General features: G+C 39.3%; 1 protein-coding gene across 1 annotated transcript; it reads right to left on the reverse strand.

Moving 5' to 3' along the window:
- Positions 1 to 1,735: 1,735 nt before the first annotated feature.
- LOC149192076 (uncharacterized) lies at positions 1,736 to 2,737 on the reverse strand. Its single transcript, XM_089406833.1, has one exon. It carries the CDS (start codon positions 2,735 to 2,737, stop codon positions 1,736 to 1,738), a length of 1,002 nt encoding a protein of 333 aa, XP_089262959.1.
- Between the last annotated feature and the right edge of the window lie 18,551 nt (positions 2,738 to 21,288).

Below are 21,288 nucleotides of genomic sequence, written 5' to 3' on the forward strand. Positions count from 1 at the left end.
CTGATAAGATCTTTCCATTGACTACCCGGGGCATATTTTGCTTGCCATAGTCTGGCCCATGGTGAGTGTGGCTTGGAGATCCAATTCCACCACATTCGTGCTCCCATTGTATTATTGCTTTGAAGAGGATCTCGCAAGCCTAGACCACCTTCTGATTTGATTTTGCAGACTTCTTTCCAGTTAACAAGAGCCCATTTTCTGTTCAAGCCAGAGGAACCCCATAGGAAGTTGCGTTGAAGGTTGCGAATGGTTTTAAGGACCCATTTTGGAGCTGCCATAATGGAAAAGAGATACAAAGGCATTGCCTGTAAAATCGATTTAATTAAGACCAGTCTGTCGGCCATGTTTAGAGCATGAAGAGTCCATGACGAAAGCTTTGATTCTAATTTATCTAGTAGAGTCTTCTAGGAGGCATGTTTGATGACAGAGTCCGCAAGGGGTGCCCCTAGGTATTTTGATGGAAGCTTGGATATGGTATACCCTAAAATTCTGGCAATGTTTCTTTGCGTAGAGGGGGGGTGTTGAAGAAGAAGAGCTGAGACTTCAAGGCATTGATGGAAGTGCCTGATGCTTCGAAGAAGAGGGAAAGTAGGGATTTGAAGACAGAGGCCTCTTGTGATGAAGGATGACCAAATAACATAGTGTCGTCAACAAACTGTTGATGGGACTGAGGAGGAAGACCATGTATAGAGATTCCTTTTAGAGCTTGGGAGGAAACAACGGATTTGAGAAGCCTACTGAGCCCTTCTGCCATTAGAACAAAGAGGAAAGGTGAGAGAGGATCCCCCTGTCTGATGCCCCGAGAGGGGCGAAAGGGAGAGGAGGGAGAGCCATTCAGCAGGACGGAGATGCTGGGAGAGGAAATAAGGTTCATGATCCATCTGGTCCAAGTAGAACTGAAACCAAAAGCCAATAGCATTTTTTGAATGTAATTCCAACTGAGTTTGTCAAAGGCTTTAGAGAGATCCAGTTTTAGTAACATACCTGGTTTTTTTAGAAGCTTTAATGAGTGAATCACCTCATTTGATAGAATTATTCCATCCATGATCTGCCGTCCTTCTACATATCCCATCTGTTCTGGAGAAATGAGTAGTGGAAGGAGAGGTTTGAGCCTATTCGCTATGACCTTTGAGATGAGCTTGTAGATTACATTGCATAGCGCTATTGGTCTATAATTTTCAGGCTTGCTCGGTTCTTCACCTTTTGGAACCAATGCTATGAAGGTTGTATTGAGGGCAGGGAGAATCCAATGCATAATTCTTGATTCCTCCACTAGTTCCCATACTTCAGCTTTGATGAGCTCCCAAAATTCATGGAAGAAATTGGTTGTGAAGCCGTCCGGCCCAGGAGCCTTGCCATCTTTAAGTTGGTCCATAGCTTCTTCAACTTCCTTTAGTGACGTAGGTTGAAGCAGTTTGTTGTTGTGGTCCTCCGTTACGATTCGAGGAATGTGTTACGTGATAGTTCTAATTGCCTCATCTCTATTACCTGTGATCTCCCTGAGGATATCCTGAAAGTAGCCTGTGAACTCCTTCTCCATATCTTCGTGTGCTTCTACTCTTTCCCCTTGTTGATTGTTTATGAAGGTGATGTTATTGTGCATATGCCTTTGGATGGTTGTTTTATGGAAGAATTTGGTATTCTTCTCCCCTTCTTTTAGCCAGCTGATTCTGGATTTTTGACGCCAGAGAATTTCCTCTTGTTGCCTGATTTCTTCTATTTGATTCCAAAGGATCTACTCCTGTTGTGTCTGTTCCTCTGTTCTGCCTTCTCGGATGAAAGTTTGTTGAAGTGCTTCCATTTGCTTTTCCAGCTTCTGGCGATTCTCCTGTATGTTGCCAAAATGTGTGCGATTCCAACCCTTGAGGACTTGTTTTAAGTTTTTCAACTTTTGTTGGAATTGATACATTTTGGCCCCCTCTGGTGGGATAAAAGATTTCCATGCTTCTTCTACCACTGTCTTGAAGTTTGGATTTGTAAGCCAGAAGGCTTCGAATCGGAAGGGTCGATTGCAGCGAGTACCGGGCCTAGACCATTGTAACATAATTGGCCAGTGGTCAGATCCTCCTTGGGGTACGATTGACGCGTTGAAGTCCCTGCCCAAATGAATTGCATTGTCCGACAGGAGGAACCTATCGAGCCTGGAGGCGATATGATGAATGCCCCTGCGCTTATTAGTCCAAGTAAAAATTCCATTGGAGGTTGGAATGTCCATAAGTTGATTATTCTGAATGAATTCTCTGAGGCCATTGTTGTCACTCTCTAGCCTGGTTCTGCCTCCTGTTTTCTCTTCCATCGATTTTATGATATTGTAATCTCCTCCGCCAATCCAGAGGGGGAACGTCCTGTTCTCATTTAGAATAGAGATTGTTTCCAGCAGATCTAGTTTTTGCTGAATATTTTGCGGAAAATACACATTTGAGAGATGCCTGTGGATGTTGGTGCCGATGAGGTGGAAGGACGCTTGAATGAGGTGATGGGTGGCATGGAAGTCATATAGTGAAAGAGTCTGCGGATTCCATAGTATGGCTAGTCCGCCTGAGGCCCCTGAGGCGTCAACTGAAATTGAGCTGCTACCTGCCCAAATCTTATTTCGAATTCTATCAATAGCTGTGTTGCTACTTTTTGTCTCTTGAAGAAAAACTATGGATGGTTTTTCTTGTTGAATCAGGTTTTTGATCATCCGGTGTTTTGAGGGGCTGTTGAGTCCTCTCACATTCCAGGAGATGAGCTTCATGGAAACTGAGGTTTGGGTTTATAAAACTTTGTCAACTTAGGGAATCGCCCCGATTCCACAAGTATTTCTCCCACTATTATGGTCCTCTGAAGGTCTGTCTTACGTCCCCTTTTCTTGGTTTCTTTGAGATTTTTTTTTCCATCCCAAGGGCTTCCTCCTTGTATACCAAGACTTTTATTGTGCTGCACTTTGGTCAAGACTCCTTCAAGCCTGTCTATTTGCCAAGGGGGAATGGAGTTAAATTCTTTTTGTTTGCAGGCCGTTTCAAGTTTGAAGATATCAAGACCCTCTAGGATAATATTCTCCGGATCTTCCTCCATGATGATAGGGGAGCTCTGATCATCCTCATCTACAGCTTCCTGTAGACTTAGAGCAAGAGCTGCATCTAGATCCATGGCTGAAGCCTGCTGCTTAAAATCTAGAACAGATTTCCCCTTGTATGAGGGTAAGAGGCTAAGATCTGAAACCATTTTTGTATTATCCGCCGTTTATTGAGGTGAGGGGCGAGAATAAACTGGATCAGACAACTGCATGGGGGCTGAGGGATGGAGGGAAGATGAAGGCAGAGTAATATTCTCCAGGGGATCAGAGCTAGGTAGGTCCTGCGGATCCTGGGAAGCAAGCGGAGAGAATCTGTTCTGGGAATCCGATTTGGCGGAAATATCAGGGACTGCCTGGCTTTTCTTGGCATGCCTACGGCGATTAGGAATTTTGGTGAAGCCTTCTGAGTCTTTGATGGTTTCATTGGAAGAGGCTTTAGACTGCAGGTTTAGAGGACAGTCTCGGAAGAGGTGTCCATGCTCATGGTATTTACGGCAGCGAAAGGGGATATGCTCATAATCTAGAGGTTGTATCCATTCAAAGTCATCGTGAAAGAGACTTACCGAGTCAGCTAAAGCCTTGGTCAGGTGCATCTAAACGCAGATCCTGGCGTACGAGGTGTATTTGCTAGACTTTGTTTCCGCCGCAACTTTGATGAAGGTCCCAAGTTTGTTGCCAATGTCTGCAAGCGTTTCTTCCTTCCAATATTCCACTGGGAGGGAATAAATTCGTATCCATACTGGAGCCCAGCTGAAGTCTTCTTTATCAGGGTTAAATCTTGGCTTCCACTCCGTGAGATAGAGTCTTGAGGAGTTAAAGAAATATGGGCCACCTTCGAATACCAGCGATTTGTCCTCCACACAATGGAAGATGGCTGTGAAGAAGCCTTTCGGTCCAAGCTGCAGAGTAACCTGTCCTTTGGGCTTCCATTTTGATGCTATCCATCCCTGCAAGGCCTTTTCAGTAGGCCAGAATCCAAGAAACTTTCCTATTAACGCATGATCCTGCATGTGTTGGATCTCACTGTTTATGCGATGACTTGGCAGATCAACCTTGATGCGTTCTACGGCCTTCGGAATACAGGTTGTCGAGGTCGCCTTTGGCTGTGACGAAGAGGCTTTTTGGTGCGCCTCTTTTTCTGTATCCATCGCTTCAGGCTGAGCTGTGGGCATCTCTTTTCCATTCGTCCTTTGTCCTCCCTGCTCAGATTCATGGACAGTGCCAGAAGGGGTCAGTGGAGTCTCGTTCTGATTCATGTCAGAGTTTGGGGTGTTCAGAGGAGGGGGGGCAGAGCCCGCCCCTCCTACCGGCTTAGCCATTGAAGGCTTTCAGAAGGAGTCCGACGGCGCAGCTCGAGCCGTCAGGGGCGATCAGGGTTTAGGGTTCTCAGAAGTTTTGCAGGCGGGGTGATCGCAGACCGGATCACATTTTTTCTCCCTCACAGTGTATATGTGTTTTATGTGTTATGCTCTCACACATTTTATTTTCTGTGTTTTAGAATTCGTATGCAGATAATTTATGTATGAGATTAAATCCTACATTTCACACTCAATTGTGGACTTCTAGGCCTCTGCGCACTTAGTTGCAGAGCCTCTACCTACTCTACGACCCAAACTTATACTTCTACTTCAAAGATAGGACTCAATTTTTCATCATTGATTAGTTTATCAATTGATACCTTAACGACTTAGAGCTTCGCTTTATTTATACAATCCCATGGTCTGTGGACCATGGGTAGATCTATTACAACCAACATTACATTATCAAAATAAGTATATCTTTTACAACCAACATTAAATTATCAAAATAAGGGTGGACAACCCTATGACACTTTAACAACTACGCACTCCGCGACCATAAAATGCGGAGTCTTTACATGAGGATTACAAAAATTGGACCAAAATATGAGCTTTAAGCCCCAAAACTGCCCTTGGGGGATCCCACACCCAACACTCATCTCGCACCCTGTTCACTTCTTGTGCTTACCTAGTTTCCTCACAGTGCATTGTTCTGAAGGAAGCTTAAGCTTACCTGTACAATGTCTATCATTTCCTGCAACCCTTCTACTTCCTTTCGATCTCTCAGCAATTTCATACAGGTTTTCAGAAAAAGTGGCTAATAGCGAAGCATCCACATCTTTCACTTCACTATTCCCAGTAGATTTCTCCTAACTCCCAGACATAGAAGCTTCAGCGAAATTTTTCTTAACTTCCATGAAAGTTTCTTTAGCTTGGGTGAGGTCAAACCTAACTTCCTTGTTAGTAGCCTTGCACACCCATCCTTTAGTCTCTAGCTACTTTTCCTTATCTTTACATGTGGCCATACCATTTCCCGTTACTATATTAACATTATGATCTTCTTCGTGAGGTTCTGCCCTCATCATTTGGATATTCTGTGTAGGCAGCTAGGTCTGCATCTTCTTTTCTTGCATCTTTTCTATAAGTATTGAGCAATCTTCTATCATGTGATCAAACTGTTTGCAATATTGATAAGTATCCAAATCCTTTATTCAATGAATCATTTTGTAGGTTGCATATTTTAGGGTTGGGAGTAGCCCAATGGATTACGCACTTGGTAAACGAGTTTTTTTTGCGTCATAGGGAGGAAAACATCACCATTAGAGCCAGTTGTTAGCATTCATTTATGCATTTTCAAGGGAAATGAAGAAAATCATTAGCATTGAAGGTTCCCCGATAAAATGTTTTGAGAAAGCCTTTGGGATACTTCCATTAAGAGGTGTGGTCCAAAATATGCCAACCAAGCATTCATATTTTCCCATTATGGTCAAGAATTCCAATTGCAAGGTTTCAAAGAAATATGTACAACCAAATGCACATACGGAAGCAGTATTTGGGAAAATTTTTGATGGAGCGCATAAATTTAATTCATCAATGTTATTTTCATTTCATTTTGGATGAGCACTGACAGTTAAATTGTGAGCATGAATTTTTCTCTGTTTTTAGACAATGCTAACATTTAATCCGTAAGTGGTTCCCAATTTTTCTCTCAATATGATCCACGCCAATTAATTGCCAGCACAACCAAGTAAGTGATTATCATATGGTGATTATCATAATTAAAGCTTAAAAGGTAATTGGTTTGGTCTAGATACTAATTTGTTTCTTAAAAAATCAGGCGCATTGATAGTTAATTTTTCAGTACCAGTTTAACGAGTTTAAAGGAAAGTGCTGACAAATTAACTGTCAACATGACACTTTGTTTTTTCCTGTTTTAGTCATTATATTCAAACAGGGTTTTCAAACAACTGAAGATGAATTCTTGAAAACCAAAATTCATTTTTGGAGGTAAAGAACCAATTAACAAAAACCTCCTTATTTTTATAACAACTATCATGGTTTGAGAGATTTATCTTTGAGGCCTATTTTTAAATTTTTTTCAAAATTTTGTTTCCAATAAAAATTCCAAGTCAACAACTGAAGATCACCTCATCAAATTTGACTTGGGAATTAAATAAATAGATGGAAATCATATCCACATTCTTAGGCAACACCTTAGTATTCAAATTCACATTTGTGGTGAAGGGTCAACTCCAATATTCGAGACTTTTTTTCAACTAATTATATCTTTAATTTATTATTTGATTTTATTTTCCAAAAAATTACTATTCATGTAGTAGTAATAATAGTAGTTTATCTTGTAGAGATCTCCCCAAGTTGACTTGTCCTTCCTTGTCACAAAGCACACCTTAATGTCACTCTAATGCAATGTGAAGATGATGACTCTCTTAGATTCAAGGTAGTAGCATGAGGGCATGATCATTCTCCAAAATCCAACCCTAATGTTGTAGATGGTAGTAAATTTATAGGAGTGGGATGGTAGTTTAGGAATCCTTATCCATTTTCCTATCTATGCTTGAGATCCACTATAGATGGGAGAGTGAGCTCAAGAAATAAGAGGTGAAATATCCAAGGAAGGATCAGATAGGATTCGAAATTCTTATCCAAGGTAAATGGTTAAACAACGTTTAGAAGCTTCTGGAAGAGGAAGCTTGGGGATTCGTTTTCATTTTCTCGAATTTCTAGAATCAGCACACCCCTAAAAAAGGGAAAGTTGTTGTTGATCAAAGTTGGTGATAAATGGAGAAACCTACTATTGAATGCATGTCTCTAAAGGGGCAGGGTGCACTAGGCCTTAAAAGCATTGAATTTTGGTAGTTTGACCCAGAAATCTTGTTATTTGGAAAGGTCATGATTAGGGCTTTGTGTAGGATGATGAAAACATTTTCATGGATCATGATTGATACAATTTGCAAGCCTGTTGACTAGATATGAAAAAATGGCCTATAACATATTTCCCCGTAAAGAGAAAAGTAAAAAACAATGGCAGATGACTGAATTTCTTTATCTTGTGACAAGTTTGGATCAAGAACAATTGGTCAAGATCATCACCTGTTACAATACATTTTCATCGTGATATCTTTGTTGAGGGAGGCATACCCATGCTCGGCACATAAAATAACATTACATGTATAATGATCAAGAATTTTGTCCACTAATGACAGCGAGTGGACCCATTCTTGGATGAATGTCTGTATGATCATGGACATCATGCTTTGTAATCTTGCATTAATCCTAAAATCACAGTTTGAATGGATGGAACTATATTTGGGGTATTCTATCTCATTCACTCGATCATCAAACATATGAGTCTAACCATGTGAATAAAGGATTTGGAGTCAAACATGGTAGACACCATATGATTACCAACCAATTATGTAAGTCATTAACATACAGGAGAGAAAACACAGATGATGTTAATGTCTCTCAAGGTACTGTAGTACAATCCATATTGTGTGAATGAATGAGTTGAAGTCGAACACCACATGGAACCTGTCAGTTGGAGGCCAATGATGGAAACATGTCAATGAGAGTGAGGAAACTTTCCATTGATTTATATAAGTCCCAAGGTACAGAAGGAATAATTTCTAAGTCAACTTAGTGGATAATGAGCTGATGTCAACAAGAAGCCACCTGTCATAGGAGGGCCTTGATGTATCACCCATCAACAACACGAAATGGGTATCATGATTTGAGACAAAATGATGTCGATGTGGAGCTGGTTCAAGAATGGAAAACATGGAATGAAGGCTTAAGAGTATTGTATCAAATATTAACTGAATGAATTCCCTTGAATATATCAACGACATTGTATAGAGTTGGCAGCATTAACCCAAAACTAGAAGCAGAGGCTTTGATATGGTGTGATGAAAAAAAACAAGCTGATATTTCCCAATCCAACATCCATGGAGATGAAGTGGAAGAGGGTCATGTTCAAGAGTGACTCACTACCATTAATAGGTATAGTACATTTTTTCCTAATTTCCCCAACCATTTTTTGTCAATACCTCTTTATATTTTAACAAACTTGAGGAGAATAACATATGCTTAATATGTAAGTTCATCTTATGGATTAATCCCTATGAGTATTTTTAACAAACCCTAAGAATGAGTGGTTCATTCCCATCATGTTTGAGGATTCCATCGTTGAAAGATTTTTTTACAAGTCCAACGAAAGTCTAACTCAACTCCTTTTTCATGTTTAGATAGTTTGAAGAAGAGGTGAAAAACAAAACTCCAAAGGTTCCTTTTCATAAATATTCTCTTTAATCTAAAAAGGAAAAAAAGAATACTCAGGAGAACCTCTTGGCCATGTTCAACTAAGGTATTATTTTTTCGTAAATAGTCTATCTCAGTGTGGAAAAGTGTTAAACTTATACTGAGTAGACTTATTTTCATTTAATTTAACAAGTTAAAAAATACAAGTGCTCGGAAATATTTTCATATTTTGGGAGTCTGAAAAGAGTTGAAAGAGGACTATAGGGGGTTTCCTTTTCATAGGTTTTCAGAACCTGAAAAAGCGATAAAAGTATGCTCTTCGGTCAAAATGATCTGTTTTAATTTATCCATCATCAAATTTGTTAAACAATTGTCAACCTATTCAAATACCACCAAAAGATTAAAAATATCTGAACCATGATAAAATTGAGTCATATTTAGATCAAAATATTAAAATATTAATAAAATAATTATGAAAATGACCATAACTAGGAAAAAGTAATTCATTTTTACCATTTCACATTTTACCTCTTAGTGGGTGAGTTCTAAGTGCTTTTTACCCTCAATCTTCTACAACTGATTTCAGCCAATCTAGTGGATCATTTTGAGTTTCATCACTTCCAAGTAGGAGATGTCACATCCCTATTTCTTTTCATTTGTCATTTCATGCATGTTTTTTTTAGTTTTTGAGGAACTTGGGGATTTAATTTTTCACCCTAACTCCAGTGCACCCCAGTAGTATCGAAAGGTGCATTAGGCAGGCAAAATGTGTACGGTTTAGGGCACTACAGTGCACTTTCTACCCTTAGGGAAGTGCACTCGGTGCAATTCACAAAAAAACATTGTCTGTTTCTCTCAAAATTCTCCCAATTTTTTGCATAAAACTCACTCTAATGATTCTTGTTATTGTGTTTTAGGTCTTCATCGAAACAAAATGGCTCTAATATGGTGAGAAAGAGAACACGAGGAACAATATTTGAATGCAACTAATGACTCAACCACTATCCAGACATTGAGATATCGTTGGCTCTTGAAATTTTTCTGGCTTCCTTGGATGAGGCAACAGATGGAGTTGTTGGAGTATCTTTCCAAGCATGGGATGTTCAGGTACATGCGTTTAGACTTGGAGCACATATGCTCAATATACAAGTGAAATATATATACTTATTAATAGTTCTATTGAGGAGAGGCTCCCCCATCTCATTATCTAGTTCGAGGAGGGGTCGAGAGATAGTCAAGGATTACATCAGTGAACATTGTATACCTTGATCCAAATCGACCAAGGATGGGAAAATCAATATCAAGGATGTGGTATGTTTTCCTTTGAGGATGGTCCTATTTATTGTTTTTAGATTGGCTAGCAGTGCTACTCTACATTTGGCCAACAGGTCTTATCTAAAATATGATATAGAGTGTATGGAGACAACAGTATTCAACTCAGGTGAGGGAGTACTAGAAAATATGAAGGAACAACTAACCAAGGAAAAGGATGGATGGTTGAAGAAAGTTGGTTATGGTTAGAGTTTTATTTCATTTGCATTAGATCATATTTCATTTCTCTAAAACCACATATCTCACCGATCCTGTAGATCTAAGAGGACCATGGATGAGGAGGTGGGTGGATCTCATGTCCAGACATGCAGGTCCATCATCGATGAGCTTCACACCAATATTCTTTTGATGGTTGTGCATGCAACTCATTATGATTGAAGACTATCCATATGCAGGGATGGATTTCCATGGAGACCCAGAGCTCATGCTTCTTGATGGCGAGCGATGGGGTGCCATAGGTAAAACATGAAACATTTTTTAAGTTTTTTGAGTTTTTAATTTTTTACAATCTTTTTGTATTTTCTATGTATCCAAGACTAAACTATTGATTTTTTCACATGTAAACATTGGATATGTTGCCTCTGGGTTCCTCCTATCTTTAGTGTTCAAGAGAACCACAACAGGCACTAGTAGGAGTATAGGTTGGTTTAGGGGAACGAGAGGTATTATAGGATCTCAATGTGGCAAAGACTCTTGCAAATGTTGAGCGACACATGGAGGGTTTGACCTAGGGCATAGTCGAGACTAGGGTCACCCAGATCCCAATGAGATTTCAGCATCATATTATTGGCATGCCTGGTCATTTCATCTGGCTAATATGAAAGATGGCTTGAGTAATCGCTTTCTATCATGAGCATCATAAGTAGTCTACTAGTAGGCTACTATATATAGCCATATTTTTACTGCATGTATATTTTTTTATATGACAGACCATGTGACCATATGTGTGTCGAGCACAAGTTTTTGTAAAACCAAAATTTGATATATATACAGTTATCTAACTGTTACATAATATTTTTTCACACCTCCTGCACTTCCCTGTGTCATATCCTGGAGTGCCAAAAACTTGACAACTATGAAGTGTACCCATCCTGATATGCAGTCCTGGTCCTCCCTGACGAACTAATGAAAAGTTGCCTTGAGCCTTTCCTGAGAAAAATGAGCTCAAAACCCTAATTTCTGGGCCAGCATAACTGTGACACTTCCCTCTCATGCTATTGATAGGTTGTGCCTATGAGCCTCGCACTACCAACGCGACTTTTACCTGGATACTCACACTAAACCCTAAAAGGCAAGTTTTGCCAAAGTGGAGAAGAAGATTCGTGACCTATAGGCTTCCAAAAATGGCGAGCTGGATGATGTTCACTATGGATGTGGTCGAATTATCCCAATATTAACCTTTGATCTTATCCCTATGAACTTCCTCCTTGAGATGAGGATCTTCCCCTATCTTTGGTGAGATCCTAATTCCCTTTCCCTACCTATAAATTCATCCCCCTCCATTCCCAAATGGTTGGTCTCTAATTATTTGTACCCTTATGCTGAGATAGTGCCTACATGTTATTCACTTTGGCTTGGAGAAGGAGTCCTTGGAGAGCTTGATCTTGGACTTGGACATTCACTTAAGCAAGGCTACTAACATTAAGGCCTGGGTTGTATGCTTCCTCTTTTATTTATTAATATATACAAATGTTGGTTCACTTTCCATAAATGCTTGTGTCAATGCTTAATTTATCTTAATTCTCCTTGATTTTTTATGTGGATTACATTTTATTATGCTTGTTGCACTTTTATGCTTCGTCGCGTTGTTGGCCTCTTGTGTAGGTATTCAAACACTATGAGCAACAAGGAATGATCCTGAGGAGAAAGTGATCAAGATCTTCAACAAAGGAGTGCATTATAACATCAAAGCAAGTTAGGTCTCCTTCCTCTTCTCTTATTTCAATTATAATCTAGGAAAGTGTCTTATAGATTGTCTCATTTGTTACTAGACCCACTGATTAGGCTAGAGGGATCATCTCTGTCTGCAGAGAGGATTTACCTAGTCAACGAAATGGAGACTCCAATGGGGAACCTATAACATTTCCATCCATTTCTTTGAACTGATCCTCTGATTAGTTTGACCAGTCATCAATTTCTCGGCTTGTGTGCATCACTGTAGGATTACACTATCACTAGTTGTTTCTTGAGAGTGTTGGGTCTAGTCAGATTTTTGAAACTTTTTGTTTTTTTACTTCTTTTCCTTGCCGAGTACATTTTCTGGTTTTACAGAAGTGTTGTCAGTGTTGATTTTTGTTTAACAGTCACGTTGCTTTGCCTTTCATCACTACTTTGTCCTTCATAGGCACACTAATCCAGAGGCTAGAAAAAATTAGGGCTTCTTATCATTTTCAGTGTGTCTCAACATCTGTGAGTGTTTTTCCAGTGTGATCTCATCGTGTTTTCCTTGATTGCTGCCCTTTAATGGATGGAATTGTCTCTTTGATTTTGTTGGCATGTGATTGAAGTTAGATTGTCTTCTAGGGTTTATAGCTCTAGGTTACCCTTCACTCATCACTTGGCTTGTCTTTGGGAGATGGATTGCCTCCATTTAGGAATTTTACTGCAACCAGGACACCATTTTCATGTTTCATTCAGTTCATATTTGCAAAGTTGTTTTCATTAGTATTGGATCATATTTTTAGTTTGAAAATTATTTTTTCTCCATTGTCAAACATAGATTACAATTGTTTGCTTTAGTGAAACTGAAAGTATTTTCTTATTTTTATTTAATGGTTTTGAAAAGAAAAGTGAGAGGATCTCTTCATTAAAGTATTTTTGAAACGATTTTTATTTTATTTGAAACCAAAGTGAATGAAATCTTCATTTTAGTTGTTTTAAAATCCATTTTTCCCTTTCCTATGCATTAGTTTTCTTTTTGAATCAAAGTGAAAGAAAAAGAACAAAAACATTAGTGCATCTTAGTGAAAGTAAGTGATTTTGTTTCTCATAAGATTGCATTTTGGCATTGCATTCATTAGTGAAAGTGAAAGAGTAGTTTTCATTTTTTACAACTTACATTTGAAAAGTCAAGGAGATATGTTTTGATGCATTTTTATTGATTGATGCATTGTTTGGTTGTCTCTCTTCCCTCATTATTTTAGCTTTCATCGAATGAAAATCTTTCATTTTTCTCATTTAGTTGCATCATAGGAATTCAGGTGACATCGTTGAGCCATACAATTGAAACCTAATTCAAGATAAACTTCAAATTTACCTCAATCAACCTAAGGAGAATTTGTAACCTAACACAAATATCTAGAGGTATAGGCTAGAGACGTGTTCTGACATATTTAAACATAGCAGTTGTTGTTAACTTCTTGCATTGTATCTTGGGGATGAAATATCATTCCAGTAGTATATTGAAGGTTCTCTAGTACTTCCAGGTATATCAGAGGCACTTTAGTATGGAAAGTATATCAAAATGCTCTCATCGAATAGTTATGCATTAGACAGTGCTAACAAGGACTTGTGCTCCCTATACCGTCGAGTATATATTGGGAGACCCCACTAGGTTGCTATCTTTTAGCCACAGGTAACCGAGTTTGCCACCTTGTAAACGTGATACACCGAACATAGCATTCAGGGATATTTCATGTTGTACGTCAAGTCCGTTGTTTCGGCTAAGGTGTATATAACAGTTCACGGATACTTGGTAAACCCTCTTGCCTAGTATAACCCTTTTTTATTTATTTGTTGTTTTAAGTTATAAAATGAGCTGCCAACAATATTATGTTGAACCCATGTAGTTGCTTCTTGACTTCATATTGAGTAATTCCTTGTAAATTTTAATTTTAAAGCCCTCAACAAAATCATCTATTCTCCTTTTTCTTTTAAGAGAAAGTCATCGTGGCTGAACCATTTCTTTCACCTCACTGTTCTCCTTCATCATCTTATATTGAAGGGTCATCACAAGGAGTTCATCCTGAACTTCAATAGTCACTTGAAGCTCAAGGTCTTGAACTTGGAATAATCCCAATTATCCAACCCCTTACTTCTTGTCCCCCACCTTGAGACTCATCTTCGTCTGAGGAGTTTAATCCAAAAACGCCTATGAGTCCACAGACGTTTGTTTTATTCCCTCTAAATCCATTTTTTATCCATTGGTGACATCTCCTCAACAATCGTATAGTCCATATGACCAACCTGGTCTTCCTTTGGAGTTATCTCCATCACCATCTCAGATTCCTCCTCGCCAAGTGTTTACACCCATGGCTTCAAAAGGTGAGTTTTGCAGCCTCTTCCCATGGTCCTCCAGAAATCTCAGCTACTCACACTCCTAGTGTTGATAATTATTTTGAATACAACTTTCCACCAAAAGTTTTTCCTTATGTGGAAGTGTTCCATCTCAACCACCTCCTCAAAACAGTGGGCCTATGTTTCCACTTGGTTATATGACCTTGGCTAAACTATTTTTAGGAACTCCCAATGCTTCTTCAGTATACCAAAATTGAATCTGGTCATCAAATGTCATGCCTACTTTTGGTATGTTTATTCCTAATGTGACCTTACACATGCATGTGAAAACTGTCGTTACTTCTGTTCTGATTCAACCGATGATTTTCACACAACTGTTACTTTCATTCCAACCTACAATCTTGGTGCAACTGACAGTTTCGGTTAATACGTCTATAAGTTCCTCAATTCCCCCATCAAGTGGACAAAATGTGCCACCATCTCATTCACAGCATGGGGGGGAATCTCCAAATATCCGTCTTGTCTCAAGTGGAACTCATGTGAGTGGATCATAGCTTCACATGGTTGGAGTGAGTTAACCTATTAGTGGTATTCCTAATCCTATTGGATCATCTATTCTAGCTGGAGCAAATGATATCCAGTATCCACAACCTTATTTGGCCCAAATACCCCATCAACAGCCTTATGTTCCATACGGTTCTCAAGCACTTCAAAATCCACCTTATATTCCACAAGTAGGTCCTCATATGCAACCTAGGAAAAATCTTGTTTCCAGTGCATATGGTCCATTCCCAACTGGAAATTATCAGCACCAAAAAGAACTTCTTCAAGGGATGTTGGGATAGGGTCCCTAGGGTTAATTTTGGGTTAGTTTAACCAATTTTTGTAATAGATCTTGTAAAGAATGTAAAGTTTTTGTGAAATGTGGAGGTAGAGCACGTAGGTAAGTAGGAGTCAAAGGGGATTTAGCCCCTTGTTTGGGTAAGTGAGAGGTTAGTTTTGAGGGCCGCCGGCCATGGTATTGTAAGCAAAAATGCTATATATAGGTGAGTCGTAGCGAGTCTAAGAAGAAGTATACAAGAATGAATCTAGGATAGAAGATTGTTTTGGCAAGTGTTAAGGTAGGAAAGCTCAGTTTCTTGTACTTAGGTGAAAGGGGAAGGTTCTTGTAGTTGAGTGTGTAGGAGGACTTGGTAAGTCCACAGCTGAGTGTGCAGACCCATGTGGATGAGTGTGTAGGGTGGAAAAGTAAATTGAATGCTGAACTTAATAAACACTGGTTTTGGAAGAAGTACCTTGCTTTGAATATTATTCTTATTTATGTTCATGTTACACTTTATCACTCAATGATATGTTTTCTATGGAATAATTTGTAATTTCTACGCGAACCTACTGAATCTTTAATATTTATGCCTGAACTAAGTAATTATTTGTTTCCACGAAGATAAGGGTTAATTATGTAATGATTTCTGATGAATTGGATAGATCTGCATGAAGGCAGATCTAGGGTTATTAATTAGTGGGAGAAAGTGGACCATTTGCTTCTTTAGGGTCTATAAAGTCTAGTCGTAGACCTTCACGAAGGTCTAGAAGATATTTTCTTAGAGTTACAATAGTAGACCATAGAAGGATATAAATATGTGCAAAGGAAGACCTAAGAAACAAAGGCTTAAGATCACTTATCACACAATCTCAGGATGCAAAAACCTAGTTCTAGCATCCCCGATTACTACTTAGGGTGAGACTACAGCTTGCGCTATGCAGGTTGTTGCCAAAAGGTCTAGCAGTTAAGTTTTTATTGGTTGGTGCATACAACTCTGAACCTAGGTTAGGCCCCCTTAAGCCAACAAATGGTTCCATTTCCGTAACCAAGATCTATCTAAGAGATGTATGATAAATCGTTTCCTATGAAGAAAGAGAATGAAAAGTGGATTGATCAAAATGTGCACGAGCTCGTAGCTCAAGAGAATAGGAGCCCTAAATTATCCAAGGATTAGTGGTTACAGGTATTTTTATACAAAGACAAGACTAACACATTCTTCTATTTATTCCCTAACGAACTACACGAGTGGTTGTCGAAATTGGCTGATAGTCAAGGGACGTGGAGGCTTGATGGTCCTATAGTATGGAGTCCTAAACTGGTGTGACATCTAGAGGCATCAGAAAGAAATATCACATAGGTTGTGAATCACTGTATTGATCATACATTGGGAAGTTTTGTGACTTATTTCGTGATCAACAAAAATATCATCTATAGCAAAGAGGAATGAAGACTCTTTAAAGGACCGTGAGGTAAGTATTTGAAATCATTAAATAATGGGATTAAAATGTTGTTATGTGAAAGGAGGGTTATGTGGTTACCTTGATGTTTGGGGCTATGTGAAATGGGAGATTATTTAGAATAAACGAAGGATCAAGCCCAACATATAGTTTTCAAATTGAACCCCCTTCAAGTGACGAAGAAGGAATAGTGTTGACTACCCCGCGAAGTGTAGTTCAGTTAACTACATAGGGTATCTTGAGCATATATCATCCATCCACTCCACCTCCACCTCCACCTCTGCCTCATACGCCTACACCTTCACCCCCTCCACCTCCACTTCGACCATTCAACATGGAAAATGCGATGAAGATGCCAATTCTTAAAGGGGTAGAGAGCGAAAATCCTGAACAGTTTTGATTTGTCGCAGGAGATGTATGGATAGCATAGCAGATTACATATGATAACATCAAGAAATCGCAACTGGAGACAGCCTTAAAAGATCATGCATTAACATGGTACATCAAGTATTGCACTGATAACCCCACCATGATGTTGGTAGAGACCCAATAAGATCTGAATAAGGAGTTCAACAAGCCTAAGTTAGAGACGCAGTCAATAAATTAGTTTATGGAAATTTGACAGAAGCTAGATGAGATGCCTTGGGATTTCTATCAAAGGTTGAAATTCCTGATCAGGCAAGCCAATATGATAATCATGGATTCCCAGCATCGTAACTAGTATATAGCATCGCTTTGGCCACACTTGAGAGTGACTGTATCAAAACAAAATATAGCACCGCAAGCTGAATCCTTGGAGATCACGATGAGCCTGGATGCCTTGCCCATACAGGATATGAACTTTGGAGTGCAACAGATTCACTCGCAGCTAGAAATCCTGCACTTGGAATTGCAGAGTCTGAAGAAATGAAAGGAAGCCTAGCCGGAGGTGTACGGAGAGGTTTGGAATTTGAAATGCAAGAGCCATGGACATGATAATGACCATTGTTCGATCTATAAGAACTATATTACTGGGGAAGGGTGCATTCCCTTGAAACTAGAGAATAATGTTAGGATGAGCGCGAGAGCTGCTTTATGGTGCATTATCTATTAGGTTATAGGATAGCATGCAATTGCTCATTTCCATTTACTGCAGAAGTTTGTACAGACCCCTCAGCAGTTGTTTTATAATTTTTGTACAGACCCCTCAGCAGTCGTTTTGTAATTTATGTAAATCTATGGGACATGATGAATGTTGTTGTAGAAGTTATGAGTTGATGATGGATAGAACTCCTATCTACCAAATGCAAGCAGAGAACCGGCATCAGGATTAGGGAGTAGATGTTGTGCATGGAGGATTGTAAGGCCAAGGATGAGGGAGAGGCGATGGGCCTGGTCGAGGGCGTGAGCAAGTAATCTTCTCTAACTGTGGTGAAGCAAGGCACTTCACGTGAGATTGTACAAATCCCATGCATTTGTCATGTCAATATTGTTGACAGTTTGACCACGTGATAGAGGAGTGTCTGGTCCTTATGGAAAATTATACAAGAAAAGTAGGCGTAGCCCAAGTAGCCTACGCAAAACATTCAAATGATGAGGTCTAATCCCCGTGAAGAATATCAGAGCGTAAATATAGCGACAAGAAGTGGTATAACGACTAGTGCAGATAAGGGTAATAGCCTAAGGATGACAGGTGGGTGTGCAAGGCTACTGAGAAGGAAGTAAACTTTAACCTCAATCACGCTAAAGAGACCTTCATGGAAGAAAATAAGAATTTTGTTGAGGCCTCTACCTTAAGAAGTCAAGAGAAAATGCCAGAAACTAGTACGACACAAGAAGTAGATCCTTCGGTACTAGCTACTTTTCTGAAAACCTGTATGAAGCTTCTGTGCGATCAAAAAGCAGTAGAAGTATTGCAAGAGTTAATTGATAAGTGCATAAATAATGAAAAGACTCCTACTGAATAGTGCACTGTGAGGAAAATTGGTAAGCATAAGAAGCACACAAGGCGTGAAATGAGGTTGACTCCACAAATAGGCGAATACGAAATGGACCAAGTAATATTGGATCTGGGGTCTGATGCAAATGTCCTACCTAAGCAGACATGGGAAAGAATGGGGAGACGTACACTACAATGGTCTCTTATTCAGCTACGCATGGAAAATCAACAGAAGATTATTCTAATGGGATGCTTATATGGTGTAACAGTAGACATTGAGGGCGTTAATGCAGTGGATGACTTTAAGGTAATTGAAATAGTGGATGATAATAACCCATACCTCATGCTACTAAGAATTGATTGGGCTTTTGATATTGATGTGGTAATCAACTTGAAGAAGCAGAAGATGACATTTGAAAGGAAATCACTCAGGGTTGTAGTGCCACTAGACCTTGCAGAAGGAGTGCATTATACTGAACCTGTTCACAACTTTGTAGAGAGTGATGATGATCTTGATAAAATATACAATATCATAGTGTGAGATGAATATTGGATCAAACCTATAGCTAATGGATGAATTGCATGGGATAGAGATATCTCATGCAGCTTAGATTCAGATGAATAACTTGAACATTGGAAGAATCGGTTGCATGAAGTATCTATGCTTCGTTTCAATATGATGACCAAATCACTGTGGTGTGTCTCAACTGCGGTAAGGAGCCTTTTGCATTATGATGGTTTGACTGATGTGGATATATTTCTAGATGAATTTGAAAGGGAAGTGCCAGAAGAACATCACTTCCAGGCATTGGAGTTGGCACTGTGAGCTACGCCTTTCCGTTGGTGGCATACGCTGTTATAGACATTTTTGTGCCTTACAGCTCCAAGCATGAAATGTCCATAAACCAAGGGATCCTAAGTCACTAAAAGTGTTGTTCTAACCCCTAAAGGAACAAGGTCAACAAATTACAGCTTCTCCCAGAAGTTCTCCAGCAGAAACTGCTCAGAATAAGTCAAAACAGGATCATTTCAGCTGCTCCACTAGCTAAGTGCATTGCATAACACCTAGATCCACTGGCTAGGTGCATTGCAACGCACCTGAATGCACTATGAGGGTGCGTTGGGTGAGAAATGACAAATGGCAGTGTCATTCCGCGAGGTGGAGAGACAATGGAAGCTTCCAGAATCTTCTCCTATGACACTTGCCTCACTGAATTCGACCAAGGATGAGTAAGAGGCCTTCAGTCTCCAAGTGGAAGCAAGAACTAACAGAGAGAAGACACTAATCAAATCACAAGCTGACTCATCCTCCTTACACACATCTATATATGGATCCCTCATCCCAGAGATCCAGAGGTTGGAATTTTGCACATTGTAAGGAATTGCTGTTGGTTTTGAGACAAACATCAGTGGATTGGGTGATCTATGCTTTGTTGGAGGTGAAGAGGGGCTTCTTTTCTGGGAGGTTGATGCTGGGTCAGGAATCATCGGTTGTAGCTCCTCCTGGATCTTCTTGTTTATCAATAAAAACTATTTGAGTTTCTCCTCCATGCTTTTGTATCATTGATGCTTGTTACATTTGTATGGTTAACTTAAATCTGACCCTAAGTTGTTTATGAATATAGATCCATGTCTTTTTATAGTTTTCTTCTTTTGTGATCTTACAGGTACTTGGTGAAGTTGGGAAAGTAAGGGAGCAGGTAGTTGGAAGTTGTCAAAGAAGAGAGGGATTGAATCAAAGGATTAGCGCAAGACACAGGTTGGTTCTTTCTATTCCTCCCTATTTATAGTTCATAAAGGAAATACAAAAGTAGTTTTTCTCTGTTTGTTTCTAAGGCAGTTGTCACACCTTAGTGGGATAGAGCAGTTCTACATAGACACTTTTCCCGGTAACAAAATGGCGACTCCGCTGGGGAGAATGTCTAATTAGTTTGTTTGTGTATCTCTTGTTGTTTGTTTCATAAACTTATAAGTAGCATTCGAACTGCATTTGCCATAACAAATGCAAAGTAGACATCTACTGCTTCAATCCATTCACCGGATCTGTTTATGATTTGAACAGCTGATTCATAGACTATCTGATTGCCCTTGTGATAGCTCTTAGACCCTCCTTAGATCTACCCCTGATTGTGCATTACTGATTGCTTTTACTCGGCCGAAAACTAAAGACTAAACTGCAAACTGTGACCCAGAACCCGGATAGAATTCTCGTTTCTGGCCCAGTGCAGGTACTGTGAAGAGATCCTGCATTTCAACGCACTTCCCGAAAGGCGAACCTGCACTGCAATGTAGTTTCTCTGTGTTACAGGTGCATTGATCAGCCTAGCCCTATGCAGCTGAGGTCTTGTGCTTCATTCTTTCCAGTTTTGTCTCTGAATTTTGCAGCCTGTGATCAGTTTATGTCTGTTTAAAACCCCTTTTCCTTACTAATATTCTGCCTCCTTTGTACAAAAGAACTGTAGATGTTTTTGTGTGTTTTTTGAGTCGTTTACAGTTTTCCATTGCAAAAGTAGAATAATCGTATTGTCGTCCATTGATTTAGATCTGTCACAAGTGTCGATTTCGATCATAGGAGAAAGTTTAATTGCTGTTGATGGTAAATTATACTTCTACTATTTCCTTTGGTCTAAATTTGTGACTTTCTAGTGTCAAAAAAAGTATTCATTTCAAAATCATAAAGTGTCGTAATCATCTCTATCTTTTGATTTCGAAAAGAAGCTTGTTTGTGTTTGTCGCTTGAAAGCAAATTCAGATTTGTACATCAACTTTCTTTTTAGCATCAGTACTAAGAAAGTGAAAAAAAAATACATGCATGTGCATTTGCATATAGCCAGTCTGTTTGGCTTGATTTAGGAAAGTGCATTTACAGTGTGCTCTTTTCTCTTTGT

Source organism: Pinus tabuliformis, chromosome 2_2 (genome assembly GCF_031772625.1).
Source record: "Pinus tabuliformis cultivar Carrire ecotype Pingquan chromosome 2_2, CPIR1, whole genome shotgun sequence".
NCBI classification, from domain to species: Eukaryota; Viridiplantae; Streptophyta; class Pinopsida; order Pinales; family Pinaceae; genus Pinus; species Pinus tabuliformis.